The sequence below is a fragment of the Rhea pennata genome, chromosome 12, assembly GCF_028389875.1.
Source record: "Rhea pennata isolate bPtePen1 chromosome 12, bPtePen1.pri, whole genome shotgun sequence".
NCBI lineage: Eukaryota > Metazoa > Chordata > Aves > Rheiformes > Rheidae > Rhea > Rhea pennata.
The window spans coordinates 21,830,837-21,850,571 of record NC_084674.1 but is presented as its reverse complement, the minus strand read 5'-3'; the positions used below and the strand labels follow the sequence as shown (position 1 = coordinate 21,850,571).

The following is a 19,735-nucleotide window of genomic DNA, read 5'->3' as shown; positions in this document are numbered from 1 at the left end:
CTGCCTTTCCATCTCTCAAAACTTTTTAGTTCTCTGGAAGAGGACAAACATGCCAGAGTAGCACAAGAATATTTATAAACTGCATGCAACTAATATTTAAGCAAAACTTGAGCTACTTGATTCAGCAAAGAGCTGAAAGGCATTAATTTTGCATGCTAGCTTGCTTGCAGTTCAAGATGAACTGTAGAATAAACCTTGAAAGGACTTTATCCTAACACTGTGGTTGTAGTTGTTGAAGCATGAATCATTTTCCTCTAACAGTTGCCTTTAGCAATAAAAAGCATTGAGATATTTTAAGTGTTTGACTTAAGAATGCTTACTTACTGCTCAGATCTTGGGCAGTCCTCATGGTCTTCATTTGATTAGATCCTTAATTAGAGGCTAATTCTGTATCTCAATCAATATCAGTTGTCACTCCTATCTGAGAAAGGAGATGGGCAGTAAAAAAACCTTCCAATGCGATGTACCTCCAAGGGGAGAAAAAAAATGTCTGTCAGCACCTCCCTCCAATGGTACTCCGTAACTGGTTTCCATGCAGGACTTATTTTTTGAGTTTCTTCCTATTCTCTATCTCTTTAAGTAATTTAGATGACCTGGGAACCTTTTTTTAAGATGCAGAATTGCATGCCTTTAGATGTCGTTTTTGTTTTCCATTGATGGTTTGAATCTGATGCTATCATAAGTATTTGCAAAATAGTAAACAAGAAATTTGTTTATGCATTTGATTACCCTGTGCGCCTTGGCAGATTAGGATGCTCTTAAATTACTCCCCTTAGAAAAAAACCCTCACTCCTGTCATCTTCGATAAAATAGAGCTTATTGTGAGGGTTTGGATGCAAGTTTTTATATGCCTTTCTGTACCACATTGTCTTGCATGTTAGGTGTATCAGCCTTTCTAACACCAACAAGTTGTTGCGTTCTGAAGGCCTGTAGCTGGTCAATATTTTTATTGGACCACAATAATTTGTTACATGCATGTGTTTTATAATATATGCCTTGCTTTCTGTGCTCAGCAATGTTCTGATCAGCTGGAGCAGATGTAACGTGGCCTGTAGTGTTTGATACCAGATAAATGATAAGAGCGTGAAGCATAATCAGGATTTACATCAATGTTTGAATCTGTATTTCGCATACTAGTGGTCCTGGGGAGGGGAAAATCCCAAGCTTACATATCTATCTATACAGTTATATATATATCTATCTGGAGTTGGCACAAAACAAATAATATTTATCTATCTATCTATCTATATAGATGTATGTGTGTGTATGTATATTTAATATCAGTCAGTCATCTGCTAACATAGACAAATATGTTATCTGTGTTTCACAAGGTGCAGATGGAGGCTGACTTTGGTTTGTGGCATTTTAATTTACAAACTTTGTTGTTGCTGTTGTTTGTTGTTGTTTACAAATACATAATGAAAATCATCTTGGTAGCTCCCCTCTTTTGGAATGACAGTGAGTGAAGCTGGACAGGAAGACCCTTTAACAAATTTTTTGCTTCTGTTGAAAATACTAAAAATTAATTGGAAAATAATACATATAAGTTAGCAAGATACAGACACCCTTAAGTCTTAAAAGGATGTATTGACTTAAAATGACTAATTTTGTTTGACAATGACAAGTAGTTTTCTTCACATCTTATATTTATGATACTTCCTCAAAGCTATTTTTTTTTTTTTTTTAACTTTTCTTGTAGGCGTTGAGGAAATACTAGTGCTTTAAATCCAACAAAAATATGAAAGAAATAGTTCATATTTAAGTAAGGAGTTGGCATCCTCCTAACATGAAGTTAGCCGGATGTTTCTTGGAAAATGTTTCAGTGAAGTAGTCACGAAATATACGTTCACTTCTCAGTACTTTTTGTAATGGTTGTAGCTCTGTGCCTTGTTTAATCGAACTGTGACTTCCTCACTCTTGGCTGACCGGTGGAGAGTCTAGCTGAACAAAAATTGAATAGAGTAGCTGTTACTCCTTGTTTGCCAGTCCAGCTGTAAGGCCAAACTGGAGGGTAAGGCTTGCGTTGAAAGCTGTTACATTTATTTTGCGACAGTGCTGGAGCTCAGTCAGTGAGGTTTGCGCTTTGCTTGGTCCTGTAGAAGCGAAATAAGAGCGTCGCTCTCCCAAGAGCTCACTAGGTGAGCGGCAGCGGGCGACAGGCTGGGAGGGAGGTGCGAGGGTGGAGGTGGAATGAAAATAGCAGGATGTGCTTGCATCCTGAGGAGTCGGTAGGAACGAAGTGCGACTTGTCTGCCTTGCAGTTTGTAGTTGTGACAGTGTTTTGCATTTTGCTGTTTTCTGTTGTATTCTGATGAGGGGTTGGAAGGTTTAAAACATTAACTAGAACATTTACAGCTTGTCTAAGGAAACATGAGAGAACATATCAAGTTACTTGTAAAGTAGTTGCACTCTAATTCATTTCTGTTTAGCATATGAAAAACAACTTTTTAGTTAGTCCTTTTCTAACTGATTTCACATGAAGCATTTCTACACAAAGCACCAGTCAACACCCAGGCAGCCTAAACAGAAGGCAAAAATTGGAGAATATGAGAGGTGTTGGGCACTTTCAGCTTTCATTGCAGAGAACAGGAATGGATGTTGTTTAGGAAGGTAAAGTTCTTGACTGTATGGAATTAACATAGCCCATTAACACCTTAATGTGGTCCCTATAGATCATAGCCAAGGCACGTTGGAGTAGTCTCAGAAAGCCTTGTCTGTGCCACATCTCCTCTGTGTACGAAAGTAGGACTTCATTCTGTACACCTTTCAAGGGGGAGCTTTCATAATTATTGAAATAGTTCTTTAAAAAGAGATGTTTGCCAAATATAGTTACTTTTGAAAGATATCACTGCAGCATCAGAAAAATACAATGCATTACTGCAGCTGGAGTTCTTTGAATATTCATTTACCCTGAGAAATGAAGATGTTAAAGAATTGTCTTGCAGTGCATAATGCATATGGAGCGACTGATTTGTATTTTTCTCTTCCACAGAACAAAACTGAAGAACCATGAATATGAAACATTAGATCAGCTGGAGAGTGATCTGAATCTGATGTTTGAAAATGCTAAGCGCTACAATGTTCCCAACTCTGCCATCTATAAGAGAGTACTGAAAATGCAGCAGGTTATGCAGGTATATGGAGTAGAACAATCAAAAGGATGCAGCTTCATGTGTGAATATATTTCCCCAATCAGTATCGTTCCAAAATAATTTCTAGCTGAACATCTATTTGCACTAGTTCTTTTTTTTCTGTTGTGAATAACTTAGTGTCTTTCGTGTTCGATAGTGTCATCTTACTGATTCTATGATTTAATGGTTAAATAGTAGTCTGAACATTGTTTCCAGAAGTAGTTGATAACAGGTGCTTAAGAAGGGATGTACTTAAATGAAGAGCTTAGGGGTTGGTTCCCCCACCCCCCCAGTACAGCTGCCACCTTCTGTGATTTCTCTTAATTGCTTTTATACATACAAAGTCTCTTAGATTAGGTTGTCAAAAAAATGATGGAATGGGACATTTTTGAGTTTACAGGTAAATGCAGATAATGGAGGATGCTAAGACATTTCAAATATCATAAAGTATTCCAGTAAAGAGCTGCAGTCTGAAATGGCATTGTTTTCAAATTGATTCTTCACAAATGTTTATGATAGTTAAAAAGAATAATATCACTTTTTTATATCAGCTAACATGCATTAAATAAATCACTGGAAATATTTTGATGGTGGTTTAGTTCTTACATGTCCAAAACCCATAGCTGCATCTTTCTCTGTGCATCTGATCTGTGCTGATGTTTAATATTCTGGGAACGTTCAGCAGAGAATTTGACTTCAGGAATTTGCTCTTACTTCAGGCAAAGAAGAAGGAGCTTGCCAGGAGAGATGACATTGAGGATGGGGACAGCATGATTTCTTCTGCTACGTCTGATACTGGAAGCTCAAAAAGGAAAAGGTATGCACTTTTTTCATTCCTGCAGATCGTGGCATTGCGGCTGCTTTTATTTGTTAAAGAGACTATTAAGCCATATTTTAGCATTCATATAGGGGTTTGTAACTCTGACACTTAACCTTATTAACTACTGATTCTAATTAATTATAAACTATTTGCTGACTTTATTTTCCTTTTTTTGGCCCACTAATCGGTAGTTGTTGACATAACTTCAGTTCCATGAGTGTCATGAGCACTGCAACAGCACTGAATTTTGTAGCATTTTTCAGTGAATTTCAGGAGCGGGGTCTGGTGTGTGGATTGTCTTCACAGATTCTTAGCAGTTTTATTCTTTTGAACAACTTGTCCAGTGTATGACTACTTCTGTTATTTTGGTAGCAACTTTAAAATGTCATTAAAATTCGCATTATAGTTGAATTAATCTTTTGAAGGTTTATAGCATTGCTTCTATTAATATTTTTAGTGGATGAAGTCTTCTGGCATTAAGTTCAGGTCACGGAAGAATTAAAAAAAAAAAAGAGCTAATGTTAAAAGTTAAAATTCAGAAAGGAAAGAGAAACAGTCTTGTAAGTCGCTTGTTTGTAAGCAGCTAGGCCAAAGAGGATGCTTAGCAGATAGACAACCTGAAGATGATAGTTTGATTATTTCAGATAGTGTAGCATGAAAAAAAATCTCAGTGCTGAAAAGTACACTATTTTAGTGAGCACCTAGGATGGTTTAGGAAATGTATTCTTTAACAGTGATAGTTTCAATCTAAGTGATTGTACTTTACTTCAACAACTTTCTAGACTGGTTTCTCTAGTCTACCCCATGGTATCACTCAAAATAAATTCCTGACTTCTAGTAACATGATTGCAGTAATTGGAACCATTAGTGTAAAACTGTAATTCAATGTCTTTCTTCGTTGGTGTTGCTTATGACCTTCAGCCTTCTGGATTTTTAGTTCTTTGTTTTATCAAAATGACAGCAATTGAGAGAGAAGATGGAGGTAAAATAAAGCATCAACAAGGACTCATTTAAGAGCAGTCAAGTAAGTGCAGTAGTGTGCACATTAAAACTAGAAATTATGCGGAGAGAAAAAGTTAATGAGGATACAGGAGGTAACGCAAGCTAAGGGTGCTATTGAGGAAAAAGAAAAGCAGCAGAATTGTAAGACGGACAAAAGCATCAAAAAAATAAGTAAGGAACAAATTGCAAAAATTGCTGTTCTTCGTAATGTTCAGAATCAAGGAGAACTGCTAACCAAATCAAGCAAGTTAAATTGTTATCAGCATCATTTTAACCCTGTACTGCTTCTGATCACCTTGTACAAGAGAACGCTGAAAAACTTTGAAGAAACTGTTAGGCCTTGTCGTCTAACAACAGTAAAAGAGGAAAAAGTTGTGTTCAGAGGGAAGGGAAATGTTTTTTTTGTTTGTTTGTTTTCTTCATGCCTTAAAAGAACCTGAAAATGCTGTTGATTTTATCAATTGAATTTTTGTTACCAATTTCGCTTGGTAAGTGAAAGCAAGCAAAGGAAGATTGTAACAGCTCTTGGTAGCAGAGGTGAAACACTGACAAATGTTCCAAAATGTTTCTTAAAAAGAAACTAATAATTCAGGGAAAAAGTCATCCCATTGGGGAGATAATCACATTTTTTCCTGATGCAGAAGGAAGACCTTTGTATGTTCTCATTTCTATATCGAATGCACAACTTGAATCTTGAGCAATGGTCTAGGCCTTTTTAGTATTTCTGCTTTACACTTTTGCTTCACTTCTGTTGGACTAAATGTTAAAACTTGGAAAAATATTAAAATGTGGAAATTGGGAAGCATGTATCTGTTCTGGCATTGCTCTTCTGCTAGTGTGACCCACTGATTAGCAGTTTCCCAATAGTGAAGATAGTGAGCAAAAGAGGCTTTTCAGCTGTAGTGGGTACATTTTGATTTTTCTTGCATGCTGTGGCATTCAGTTCCGTTCGTTACTGTTTGCTGACCTTGACAAGGAGCAAGAGGTATCTGAGACATTAGAGTATACTGGAGTAGCTGTAATTTAAATGGGTGTGTTTATGAGGACAGGAGGCAAATGATGAGAAAACCATGGTGCAATGGGTTCTGGCCTTTTGTACAGTGATGTTTTGCATATTCAGCAAATGCAGATAGAGGGGTTTTGTCTTTACAGATAAAATAGTTGCGCGTGAACTCCCTGGAAAAGTCCTGCAGATACTATAGTTTGGAAGTGGATTTAAAGTGTTTTATAGAGAGTGTGTTTTTAAGCATGGCGAAGTATTGGAGTTGAGATTATACATTACTAAGATGAGCTTTCTTCTCCCATACCTTATTTGTTCATAGGTCACGTAGGTATGTCCAGGGAGCCACACACAACTCCATTTTCTTTCTAAGCTGTGTTGTCCGATACTTGAGACTGCTATAATTGCTTGTAGGACAGCTATTGCATTTGTAGTGATAGCATATTTGTGGCCATTTTCTTCTTGAATTTTGCAGGGTTAGTAAATTTTATTGACTATTAACTTCATTTGAGCAATTCAGATCTTTCTACTAAATTCTTGAGGTTCTTGTTTTTCTTGTATCTGATACTGCAGAAGATTAAAAATTCTCTGAGATAAATAGCTTAACTCTTTGCTCTCAGTAGAGGTAGTCAGTGAAATTAGTGGCTGAGGACATTTTCCCTTGATGTTTGTACTAGTTCTTGAGTTCTCAGGTTCAGATGTTCAGACTTGACTGATCTATTTTCCTTGAAGCTGGGAGGTGCCCAGAAGTTGTCATTTGTTTTAGCCTGTAAAACACTTAAACTGAAAGTGAAGGAGCGAAAAATTATATCTTAAAGAAATTGGAAACCATTTTTAGTAGGCTAATTGTTGTCATTATTCGTAAATTTATTTTCAGAACCAGCAAGAGCATATGTTTCTGCAGAATAGACTTAATGTTGAGCTTTGTATATGTGTGTTTAAAAGGTTACGGTTGTTTTCTTATAGTAAGAAATAATGTCATTTTGATATTAATGTTGGAAGTGGGGGAAATAAGCCCCTGGCATTTATTCTTTTCTTTTTTATTCTTCCTTTTAACCTAATAGTAAAAAGAATATACGAAAACAACGGATGAAAATCTTATACAATGCAGTTCTAGAAGCTCGAGAACCAGGCACAGGCAGACGGCTCTGTGATCTGTTTATGGTTAAACCCTCCAAAAAGGACTATCCGGATTATTATAAAATTATCTTGGAGCCAATGGACTTAAAAATGATAGAGCATAACATCCGCAATGATAAGTACGCAGGGGAAGAAGCAATGATTGAAGACATGAAGCTCATGTTCCGAAATGCCAGGCATTACAATGAGGAAGGCTCCCAGGTACAGTTTTGATTACGCAGTTGCATTTCCTCTCTGCTTTATTGCAGATATAAAAGTTATATTTGGATATTTTAGCTTTTACTGTTACTCCCAGTATTCATGATAATTGTTTATTGAATTAAAATAAAAATAAGACATTCTTTCTGCTGATGTTTTAAATTCTGTATTGGTAAGTAGTTGTATAAGCGTGTACATGCAACACATTTCTTTATAATAGAAGATCATATAATTGTGAAGGTTAGATTTATTTTATGTTCGTTAAGCTAGTTTCTGCAGTACAAAGAATGTCAGCTGAATGTTTCCTAGTATGTTTTAAAAAATAATTTGTTTACTAAATTCTCATTATTTAGCCTCAGTAAATCACAGAAAAGTAACTATACTGTGAAGGGTCACCAAACTCCTTATTTGGAGCTCAGAACTTCTAGAAGGGGAGGTCTTAGTTGGAAAGAAACCAGCTTAATTATCGTGGAAGTGGAGAATATGGGAAACAAGACTAGAAGACCCAACTGATTTAGTTTAACAGAAGGCGCCTGAAAGGAATATACTTTTCACTTACAAATATATTGTAAGGTAAATAACAAGAACATTAAAAGACAGTGCCTTCCTGAGCAAAAGGGATATAAATAGCCGTGAACCAATGCACTTGAACAGTGGAACAGTGTTCTTCCACCTGCGAGCATGAAGTATAAGAGAGTGGTGATGAAAAACCTCTAGCTACTTCGAAGAAGGAGCTTGATCAGCTAATGTACAGGACTTTGTGATGTGGTTGCCTGCACTGGGTGGAATTTGAGGATCAGGAGGACTGTTTCAGTCCTGTCTGCCTTGATGAGTAATGGTTCAAGAAGTCTTTCATTGCTCAACAGAATGATTTGAGGAGGAAATTGAAAAGACAACTGAACCTTACCATTTTATAATCTTTGGAATAGAAATGCCGTTAACTGGATAATCTGTTCAAGATGTGTATCTCACCAATTTACTTTGTGTTCCTCAGTTCTGCTTCCCTGTCTAAGCTTATTGGAGATGTATATTTGAGAAATAACTCTTGCTTCTTGATCAAATATAGTTTTGCATTCAAATTAGCATTTAAATGCTTTTGGAGGGCCAGTTCTAAACATCTGTATTTGGTCATATCTTAGCCATCTGAGTGAATAGAAGTTATGCTGAAATATGGATCTTAAAATCTGCCATCCATGTGTATTCTGGATGGTGGTCAAAAGCTGGATGTGCTGGCCTTTTTTAGTTAGAAAAGAGAATCTAAAGACTGTTTAGAAAAGAGTATACTTCAGGAGAGGTTGCTGTGTTATTTTACAGTATGAGAAAAAACAATGCATTTTGATTGTAATAGTACTCCCTTATTTTAAGAAAGTTCCGGCTTTTAGTTGCTCTGCTTTGAAAGGGGGAAATGCTAAGTCTGGAAAGTGGGATGAAGGGTGACCAAGATGTATGAGGAAGGGGAGAAAAATCCCAAAGGGAGATTCAGCTCCCATTTTCCCCTAACCTTCATCTAATTCCCTTGCAGTTGAATGAAAGTCTTGCTCTTACAGGATGAATTGATACTAATGCCTCCAAGATGAGGTGGTTGGAAAACCTGAAAAATCATCAGGGGAAGAGAAGGTATCTTCAGGGAGAAGTAGTTGATTTGGAAATTGCCAGTGAGGGACTCCCAGTGGAAAATAAAATGAGAAGGGAACAGGCAGCTTATGTATAACATAAAGGAAAAGGGGATTAGGGAAGATTGAAGACGACCAGTACAAGGGATTTTAGCTAGGAAGAACAAAGGAAGAAAAATGCAATGTACACAAAGCAGGATGGGTGAAGGTGGGTCAGACCATTTCTTTTCACGTTGAGGTAAAGTGTAGAAAATGCACTTCTTGTCTTAATCACATGGTGATTGAGTTACGCAAGATTAGGCAAAATGTGTTATAGTATGTTTGAAGCAGAAGATGTGAAGTCATGCACAGGACATTATAGAAGAGAAAATGAGGTGCAGAGTTGCATTCAAGGAAGATGTGATAACAAGTTTGTTGTATGACAATACCATGATTATTGTAGCTAGAGGAGAAAAACATTTATTTTAGCTAGTAGTTAACCACCTTGGAGTAAAGCATATCAGGAAAACTTTTCATAACATCCGGAAAAAATACAGTAAACCTTGTTTGTTTTTCTTTGAATACTTTACTGGTTAATAGGTATACAATGATGCCCATATACTGGAGAAGACCCTTAAAGAAAAAAGAAAAGAACTGGGACCTCTGCCGGAAGATGATGATGTTGCTTCTCCTAAACTAAAGCTAAGTAAGGCAATTTTGTAGATTGTTGTGTCTAATTTCAACATTTATCAAAACCCAGCAGTACACATTAGCAGACTCGAATGTTTAAAATAGAAGACAGAATCTGCATGTTTGCACTGACATGCAAAGCAGGATTGTATTTCCAAATCATGATTATAGTAATGGTATTGATGTGCAAACATGATAAAAATGGGGTGGTGTATATAGCTTGTGTCTCTAAATAAAGTAGCTTAGAATGAAGAAGGAAAAACTTAGGAATGGTGTGAGAATGATTGCTATTCAGCCATGTGAGCTATCCAAATTTGAGGTGATGTTGAAATCCAAAGAAGTTTGAAACAACTGAACCTATTTCTACAAAAATGTTATCAAATTAAATAGCTGGAGTTCTCTTCTGCTCCTGGTGTTTCTGTAGGTAGTTTGAACAACCTTTTCAGTTGTCTTTATTGCTCTTTGTTTTATTTTGTGTGTGTTTCATAGAATCATAGAATTAGTAAGGTTGGAAGGGACCTCTGGAGATCATCTAGTCCAACCTCCCTGCTCAGCAGGGTCACCTAGAGCGTGTTAAACAGGATGGCATCCAGGCAGGCCTTGAATATCTCCAGAGAAGGAGACTCCACCACCTCTCTGGGCAACCTGTGCCAGTGCTCCATCACTCTCACAGTGAAGAAATTCCCCCTCACGGTCAGGCAGAACTTCCTGTGGTTCAATTTTTGCCCATTGCCTCTTGTCCTGTCACATGGGACAACTGAAAAGAGTTTGTCCCCATCCCCTTGACACTCTCCCTTCAGGTACTTGTAGATGTTGTTGATAAGATCCCCCCTCAGTCTTCTCTTCCCCTGGCTAGAGAGGCCCAGCTCTCACAGCTGTTCCTCAGAGGGCAGGTGCTCCAGCCTGCTGATCATCTTTGTAGCCCTAGTAGTTTGCATCCTTTATGCTATTTAATTCTTAATGTACTAATAGGTTTCTTTGTTTTGTGGTATTTTCTATTTACAACAGTCTAAATTAAAAGAAGTCCTACTGATTATTGCAATTGAAAGTGATAGAAGGAAAATGCATTGCATAACACTTCAGTAATGCATGTTAATAGGATCGCTTACAAGACAGAGGGTGCTGAAACCAAGGCTCTTGATTTCCTTGTTTGAACTTCTGGGATTTGCACAAAATGATAAAGGAAATAAAAGAGCTTTTATTGGAAAATGATTGTAAATCCATTTTTTAAAAAGTGAAATTTGCAACAACATGATTTTCTGGAACTGTTGCCCTTAGAACTAGATTTGCTAACAGTCAGATCTTACGTCCCCTTAGCACATGTTCAGAACTCGGCAAACTGAGAAAATAGCACAGAAAGTCTTAAAGAAAATAAATGCATGCAGCCCTCTTGAGGCATTATTGAAAATAGTCATATGCAGCTCTTATGTAAAGTACAAGTGCTAAAGAATTCATAGACTCAAGTCTATATAGTACAATAACCAAGATCTTGAATTAATGGAAAAGCTAAACCATTGGAGGCATTATTTTGTGTTTTACTTACAATAATCCTCTTTTAATTTGGCATCAGCCTTCTGTCCTAAAAGAACCATGTGATGACTGGATTATTAATGGCCATTGAGAGAATTTCATGTAGAGCTGACCAGACTGATTTCAGAGGAATAATACCAGACTGATTTCAGAGGAAGGTACTGATCATGTGAGGAAAATATATTTTCTTTGCTGAGGTCTGAGGAGACCTTCACTTTGTGGCCGCATGTGACATAAGATTTGGTATGTGCCAAAAGTAATCTTAAACAAATGGCATGTGTTTAAGAGGTGTAAGAAAGGAAGTTGCAGTTTGGATTGAGCTCCACATTGTAGAACCCAAGCTTTAATGTGAGTGGAAAACTTCCAGTCACAGAATCGCAGAATGGTTGAGTTTGGAAGGGAACTCTGAAGTTCATCTAGTCCAGCCTCCCTGCTCAAGCAGGGCAGGATCACCTAGAGCACATTGCGCAGGATTGGGTCCAGGCAGGTTTTGAATATCTCCAGAGAGGGAGACTCCACAACCTCTCTGGGCTGCCTTCACAGTAAGGAAGTTCTTCCTCATATTTAGGTGGAACTTCCTGTGGTTCAGTTTCTTCCCGTTGCCTCTGGTCCTGTTGCATGGCACTACTGAAAATAGTTCAGCCCCATCCCCTTGACACCTCCCCATTAAGGTACTTCTGTGCATTGGTCAGATCCCCTCTCAGGCTTCTCTTCTGCAGGCTAAACAGGCCCAGCTCTCACAGCTGTTCCTCATAGGGCAGATGCTGCATTCCTCTGATCATCTTTGTAGCCCTACGCTGGACTCTCTCCAGTAGCTTCATGTCTCTCTCATCTTGGGGAGCCCAGGACTGGACACAGTACTCGAAATGTGGCTTCACCAGGGCTGAGTAGAGGGACAGAATCACCTCCCTCGACCTGCTGGCAGCAGTCTTCCTAATGCAGCCTAGGATACCATTGGGCTTCCTGGCCACAAGGGCACATTGCTGGCTCAAAGCCGACTTGTTGTTCACCAGCACTCCCAGGTACTTCTCTGCAGAGCTGCTTTCAGCAGGTCGGTGCCCAGCCTCTACTGGTGCATGGGGTTATTCCTCCCTAAGTGCAGGACTCTGCACTTGCCCTTGTTGAACCTCAGGAAGTTTCTCTCCACCCAACTCTCCAGCCTTGCCAGGTCTCTCTTTACAGTAAGTTATTGTCCAATGGAAAGGAGTCAAAGTGCACAAGTTCCATTTTTCTAGTTAATTTTTTATTTCTTTTTTTTGTCTGCACAGGTAGAAAAAGTGGCATTTCCCCTAAAAAATCAAAATACATGACTCCGATGCAACAGAAATTGAATGAAGTTTATGAAGCAGTTAAGAACTACACGGATAAACGAGGCAGGCGACTGAGTGCCATCTTCTTGAGGCTGCCATCTCGATCTGAACTTCCTGACTATTATGTAACTATAAAAAAACCTGTTGACATGGAAAAAATCAGAAGTCATATGATGGCCAACAAATACCAGGATATTGATTCCATGGTAGAGGACTTTGTAATGATGTTCAATAACGCCTGCACGTATAATGAGCCAGAATCTTTGATTTATAAAGATGCTCTGGTCCTGCATAAAGTTTTGCTTGAAACTCGAAGAGAGATAGAAGGAGATGAAGATTCTCATGTCCCCAATGTAACTTTGCTAATTCAGGAACTTATCCATAACCTTTTTGTATCTGTTATGAGCCATCAGGATGATGAAGGCAGATGTTACAGTGACTCTTTAGCTGAGATTCCTGCTGTTGATCCCAACTTCCCAAACAAACCTCCTCTGACTTTTGATATTATCCGAAAAAATGTTGAAAATAATCGCTATAGAAGACTAGACTTGTTCCAGGAGAATATGTTTGAGGTACTTGAGAGGGCAAGGAGAATGAACCGGTAAGTGAAGCCATGTTTTTCAGATAGCCTTTCTCTTACAGGATGAGTTTTGTTTGTTGCCATTAGACAAAGACTGAAGTTATTCTTTTCTTGATCTGGGCGTTTAGAAAATTCTGCTCAATTAAGGGTGCATTACTGTCTTAGTGGAACGTAAGCTTTCATTTAAAAACAAGGAAAAGGTAAGCTTCTGCCATGAGATGATTTTAATGTTAGTCTTTTAAAAGACACACCTTGTGAAAACCACAAGTATAATAACTTTTGATGTGAAAAATGAAACTAAGAGCAGCTGTTTAAATGCTTGACTAGTGGATTATGTCTTTGGAGCAATCACAGTTTTGTGAGTTGTGATGACATTGTGGGAAATCTATGAACACCTCCCAGTTTTTGCTATGTTTAACTTGAATTACTTGGAGATACATAGATGAGTTCTTGACTCTGAAGGAAAGGCAGTGAGAAAGGTACTGAAACATCTGCTAACAGGAATAGAGGTTATTAAGCCATTTTTGTTAAAAAGCTATTTAGGTTCTCAGAAGTCATCTTCAAAAATGAACAGCTTGTAGAGGCCCGGCCCACTCTCTTTGTTTTTTCTGGTATTTTAGGATTGATGTATGCAAAAATAGTGCTTTTAGTCAAACTGATACAAACTTACAGCAGAGGAGCAGGTGGAGTATGAGTTCCCAGTGTCTCCGCTGCCACTTGTTAGGAATAAGCACCAAAATCAACTGCTAGAATGACACTTCAGTGGATATTGTCTGTCTCGTTTGTTGTAGGCTGTATGCCTAATTTAATTATGGTTTCAATGTGTCATAATCTTCCTGGAAATATTCTCTCCTGAATTTTGTTTTATTTTGCTTTCTTGTTTATTTTTCCCTCCAGAATGTGTGCAGAAGGGTTTGGGGTTTTTTGTTTGTTTGTTTGTTTATTGGGGGGAGATTGTTTTGTTTCTTAAATTATTCTTTAGGAAGTTATGTGTGTGTTTGAGAAGTCCTGAATTTGCCCAGCCTGACTGAAACTCCTTGTACCTCTTGGCTTTGGCATCCGTGCTACATTTGCACTACTCAGTAGGTTTATCGCTTCTAAGCTATGGGAGATGGATTGCTGCGCATGTTGCACGTGCATGATAAATCCTACACGAGCATGACAAATTTTATTCCAGGGAACATTTCACTAAAATTTATACTTGGGAAAGTTTATAAGTGGGAGACATAGGAGTAAATTGCCTCCATTGTACTGGAATGTAAGAGGAAGGACACAGACTCTAAAGGCAGACTGGCTGACCTGATGTACAATATCACCCTAGATGATTTCAGGCACTTTGCTTGTGACTTGGTATATAGAGCTAGGTTACACTGGATAAAGCTTTTCATTCATTTCTTTCTCCTTTGTATTTACAGGAGAATTTTTGTTTAAGAAATTCGTTTAAGAAATTTGAAGTATTTTTCATTGCAAGTTGTCTCCAAGTTTGTCAGTGAGATTTCTCTAAGTCAGGGGGTCTGTCTGTGTAGCAATCAAGCAAGCTGGTAGTGTTGATTCCTAACCTACCTTTCACTTCATCTTAATTGAGATTTGTAAGTTCTGTAACTGAAAAGCTGACAGTAGATTTCAGAGACTGCAAAGGCCATTTTTAACCAAATGTCTATTAAAATAGAAACAGAACTTGGCTGCTCAACAGCATTTGGTTGGAAACTGCTCTTTTGGGTCACAGAATATTGATTACTTTTATTTTCCAGGACATGTAAACAACCCCCTATAACCTCTTTCTCTCTGAAAATAATTTGTCTTGTCATATGACAAATTCTATAACTCAAAAAGAAGTTGAATTCAAGTCTGATACTTGAAATTGGAAAGTTAGGCACTGGTTGTACTTCACTTTCTAATCTTTCACTTTGTAAATACTTTGACATGAAGGATAGGTTTGGGGGCAAGCACTTCCAGAGGCTTTTGCTATAGGTTTTCGGTTTTAAGCCAGTAGTCAGGATAGAAAGATGCTCAAATCATCTGTGTCCATAGAGCAGCATGGTGCTTATTTAATAGTCAAAAAAAAGAAGGCAGATGTAGAGGCAGAAACATTTTATTCCTCTTGAATATTTAGTATGGAAGTGCTGTTCAAACTATGAACAAAGAAATCTAGTTGTGTTGATAAAGCAAGATGTATTGAATGCTATTGCAGTAGCGCTTTGCTGATTAAGACACCTTTTGTGTAAAAGATGACTTTCTAATTAATTACTAAGTGTGATAGCAATAGGTGCATGTTTAGAATCCTTTTTGACTCTGCACAAACTATGCTTCTGTCTTGTTGTGTTGTACCTATTTTTATTCAGGACTGATTCAGAGATTTATGAGGATGCAGTTGAACTTCAGCAATTCTTTATTAAAATCAGAGATGAACTGTGTAAAAATGGAGAGATTCTTCTGTCACCTGCTCTCAGCTATACCACCAAGCATCTTCATAATGATGTAGAAAAGGAAAAGAAGGAAAAGTTACCCAAAGAAATAGAGGAGGATAAACTCAAAAGAGAGGAGGAGAAGAGAGGTAGCTATTTTTTTTTGACATCAAAATGAAATATATTAATTGAAAAAATATGCATATGATGCTTGTTCTACTCTTTCTGCAGCTTAACCTACTGTAGGAACCTTAATAGTCCCTCTGATTGCCCAGTCAGGGATCCTGTGATTTAAACTTATGAGGAATTTATTTTATTCTGATCCTTGTAGGCCACACCATATGGCTTTAAGAAAGACATATAGCTAAATGCTAACCTTACGTAAACTGTTTAATCAGAACAGGTACTGGTAGTTCAATTGCAAGGATGATATAAAAGAAAGCTATAGTTTTTAGTATAACTTTCTTTCTACTAATAATAAACTCGGAAATGACTGTTCCAGTTGACATTTTGTCATTTCTATTTTTTTGGCAAATACCAGCTCTCTTGATATTTACTGATAGTGTTGTCTGTGATCATGCTTTTAATGCTGATACTTAGCTAGGCCTTTTTGCATCTTGTGAAGAACAACTGGCTCGAACCATTCTGTAGAGCAGGAAACCTACTGTGAAGGTCTCTTGTTTCACATGCCCTAGTTCTTCATATGCGTATAGTAGTTGTAAAGGGACAGCAGCTGTGATGCCCTTTTTCTGTCTTCCTATGAGAAAAATAAATACGTGCAAACAAAGAAAAAACATGCTCTCCTGAAGGCTTTTGAATTCATTGCTGTCAGTGAGTTCCTCTTCCCTCACTGGGGCGCCCCAATAAAACTTACCTGTGGAAGCAGTCCACAGTCTTCAGCAGCACCAGTAACAGGAAAAGAGACTAGGTGAAGCAGAAGACATGCTTTAACCCTTCCTTTACACTGGAATTCAGTGGTAGAGAGGGGCATTGGGTGCCATGTGGCACTTCTGCATTGACCCTTTAGGAACAGAAAGAAAGCATTGCTCTCTTTGGTGTTTGATTGGATGGCACCTAGTACAGTGGGTTCCTGATCCACTGCTGCAGTGTGATGGGTGAGAGCGTTCACATCAGCAGTAATGGCTAATGTGTGAGTGTGGATATACTAACTTCTGTCTTTCCCCTTTTTTTCCTGAAATAAGAAGCGGAAAAGAGTGAAGATTCGTCTGGATCAGCTGGCCTCTCAAGTTTGCATCGGACCTACAGCCAGGATTGCAGCTTCAAGAATAGCATGTACCACGTAGGAGACTATGTCTATGTGGAGCCTGCTGAAGCCAACTTGCAACCTCACATAGTCTGTATTGAGAGACTGTGGGAAGATTCTGCTGGTAAGAATGTCTTTGCTGTAGGAAAACAATGTGGTGAAACTTACTACTTACAGTTATTACTATTTAAAACTTCAAGTTGAACCTTTTCTGTGTAGAAATTATTTCACTTACAGAAGCATGTGGGGGGTGGTGAGTACTTTTGCTTGTTTCTGAATTACTTTGTTCCAAAGAATATCACAAATACCAAGTTCTTGAGTCAGTACACACTTCCCCCCCGGCCCTTTATCCCCACAAATTGTAAGCATCCTACAAAATGTTTTTGTAAGTGGACTGGGCTACCTGTAATTCAAGTGCAGTTGTGTTAGCTCGTTAGCTGTGTTAGTAAGGACTAAAAGGGCTTCAGTTTGGAGAGAAGTCTGAAGCAGGATATAATTAATGTTACAAAAATCATGTAGTTGGTGGATAAGGTGAATATAGAAATACTATTCAGCAAATTTTGTGGTACTAAAATTAGAAGGCACTGACACTAGCAGATCAGATTAAAACATGATGAAGTGTCTGAGTTTTAATGTGGTGGGTAGTGAGCCTCTGGAAATGACTTCCCGGGGAACTTGTGGAGGCAGGTTCAAAAATGGATGAAGAAAGACACTGTACTACAGGTTTAAAACTGATAATAAGGGGAATAGTCAGAGAATAATAGCCAGATAAAGAGAATAGCTCTCTAACACCCCTGATCCAAATGAACCACAAAGAGTAGCAAAGCTTGCAGGCTTTCTCTTAATAGGCTGTCTGTCTAAGTCCGTTGGATAGAGTATATTGGTCTAGATGAATCATTGGTCTGGCAAGTTGGATGTTTATGTTCTTTGTCTGCTATGGAGAAAGTGAATAGCGCTTTTTTATTCTGGTTCAGTCTACAGATTAGAATTTTTCTGATTTAGCAAAATAGCATATATCCCCAATTTCTTTATAAATTGATAAGTTATAATTTGATTTTTTTTATCATGGTGTAATGTGGAAGGAATAGTTTTTATAAAGCTTGAAACCCTTTGTCCAAGGGTCTTCAAACATCTGGCTCTTCAAATAATCAGGTGATTATTGTGTAGACTTTGAAGCCATTTCAAGGCCTGAAATTCAGGATTTTGATAAGCAGCAGACTGTATTTCCCATAGCCACCTGGCTCGACAGAACTAATATCTCCTTTGTTTTGCTGAGTCAGGTTTTCTTAGGAAAAAAACAACTTGTGAATTTTCTAAGTAACTAAATTTTCCTTATCTCAGGCAGTTAAGGAACATTGCCTTGTTTAAATGGGTTAGATTTACTCCCAGTATGAATTGCTATATGGCCATTTAATTACGAAAACAAACTATGGTTGGTTTTGTTTGCTCATAAAGTACAGAACATACCTTTTTACATCTTCTCTTCCCTTCCTCCTTCCCTCTTTCTTTTCCTATGTTAAAGGAGAGAAATGGTTGTATGGCTGTTGGTTTTATCGACCAAATGAAACATTTCATCTTGCGACACGAAAGTTCTTGGAGAAAGAAGTTTTTAAAAGTGACTATTACAATAAAGTTCCTGTTAGCAAAATTTTAGGCAAATGCGTGGTCATGTTTGTTAAGGTGAGAGACTCTCTGGACTAATTTGTTAAATAGCATGTTTTCCATGAAAAGGTGTGGGTATTCTGATATGCAGGCATATTCTAACAATGCTTTGTAAAATAGAGCTTACTTTTTCATACTGTATTTGCTTCGTGGTACATGTAACTAATTTACAGTGAAGCAGAAGTGGTACAAAGTGATGGTGTTTTCCAGTGCTGGTTGGTTTGTTGAATCACGTACATATTACCTAATCAGTTAACTGACTTTTCAGAGGATGTGGTAGAGAAATTGCAGGTAATTTCTTAAAGGTTCCCTTAAAAGAGAATAAACAGGTTTTGGGCAGAGGGAGATTTGCATGTCTTGGAGGCTTGGTAACAGGATGAAGTTTTTCCTCTCTGTCTTAAGTTTGATTCCACGTAGTTTCCTGTGCTGAACATTTTTGGCTTGTTTGAATCATGTCAATATTTCAGCCAGTTCTTCAAAGGCAGCATGTTTAAGGAAAAAAGTGTTAACTGCTGGTGAGGACATGAATGGGTATTACTGTCAGATATCAATGGGCATGGAGCTTACAGTGTTTTTCACAACTTGGTAGTTACTGTCTCTTTCCCAGTCAAAGCTCAGAAACCTGGTAAAGGCAATTTGGGTCTTCAAGTCTGCTTGTAGCTGTTAATGTACTTTTTTGTTAAATGAATAAAACCTCATTTTTCTCATCTGGCAACCTGGTGCACGTACTGAATTTAGCATGCACTTTCTTCTTCTCTAAGGGTGGGATTCCTTGTTGTTTGTTTCTAATTTTTAATGCAACTTGGATGTCAAACTGCAAGAGAAAAACTCATTTGGAAGGTTTTATTATAAGTGTTTCTGATACAGCAAAAAAGGAGCATGAGAGGGAGTTAACAATGTATCTGTGGTGTAGATGTTCCTGAAAGATTTCAACATCTAAAAGTACTTTCTTCAATCCACAGGAATATTTTAAATTATGTCCTGAAAACTTTAGAGATGAAGATGTCTATGTCTGTGAGTCACGTTATTCTGCGAAGACAAAATCTTTTAAAAAGATTAAACTGTGGACTATGCCCGTTAGCTCTGTAAGATTTGTCCCACGAGATGTGCCTCTGCCTGTGGTCCGTGTCGCTTCTGTGTTTGCTAATACAGACAAAGTAGATGAGGAGAAACACACTGAAAACTTGGAGGACAGTAAGGTGGGAGAAAGTATCATTCATCTTGAAAAGGTATGCAAGATTTTAAGTTGGATGTTGGGTATATTTGGCAGATAAGGAATGATGAAATGTGAGCGCTCATGGGTTTGGTTTTGTAGTATCCTGAAAGTTACATCAGTAGATGCAGCTAAGCACAATGTAAGTAGACAGACTAGACAAAAAATAGACTGTGCACCTATTTGCTAGAGTCCTTT

General features: G+C 37.9%; 1 protein-coding gene across 7 annotated transcripts in view; it reads left to right on the top strand.

The window, feature by feature from the left end:
- Nucleotides 1-19,735, top strand: part of PBRM1 (polybromo 1) — a 66,863-nt gene that overhangs the window by 24,733 nt on the left and 22,395 nt on the right. For all 7 annotated transcript variants that reach the window (XM_062585771.1, XM_062585765.1, XM_062585769.1 and 4 more), the window contains 9 exons: nucleotides 2,993-3,134; nucleotides 3,851-3,948; nucleotides 7,018-7,294; nucleotides 9,484-9,589; nucleotides 12,372-13,014; nucleotides 15,336-15,547; nucleotides 16,601-16,786; nucleotides 18,185-18,342; nucleotides 19,287-19,553. In XM_062585771.1, the coding sequence (XP_062441755.1) occupies nucleotides 2,993-3,134; nucleotides 3,851-3,948; nucleotides 7,018-7,294; nucleotides 9,484-9,589; nucleotides 12,372-13,014; nucleotides 15,336-15,547; nucleotides 16,601-16,786; nucleotides 18,185-18,342; nucleotides 19,287-19,553 (2,089 nt within the window). The remainder of the gene's footprint in view (nucleotides 1-2,992; nucleotides 3,135-3,850; nucleotides 3,949-7,017; nucleotides 7,295-9,483; nucleotides 9,590-12,371; nucleotides 13,015-15,335; nucleotides 15,548-16,600; nucleotides 16,787-18,184; nucleotides 18,343-19,286; nucleotides 19,554-19,735) is intronic.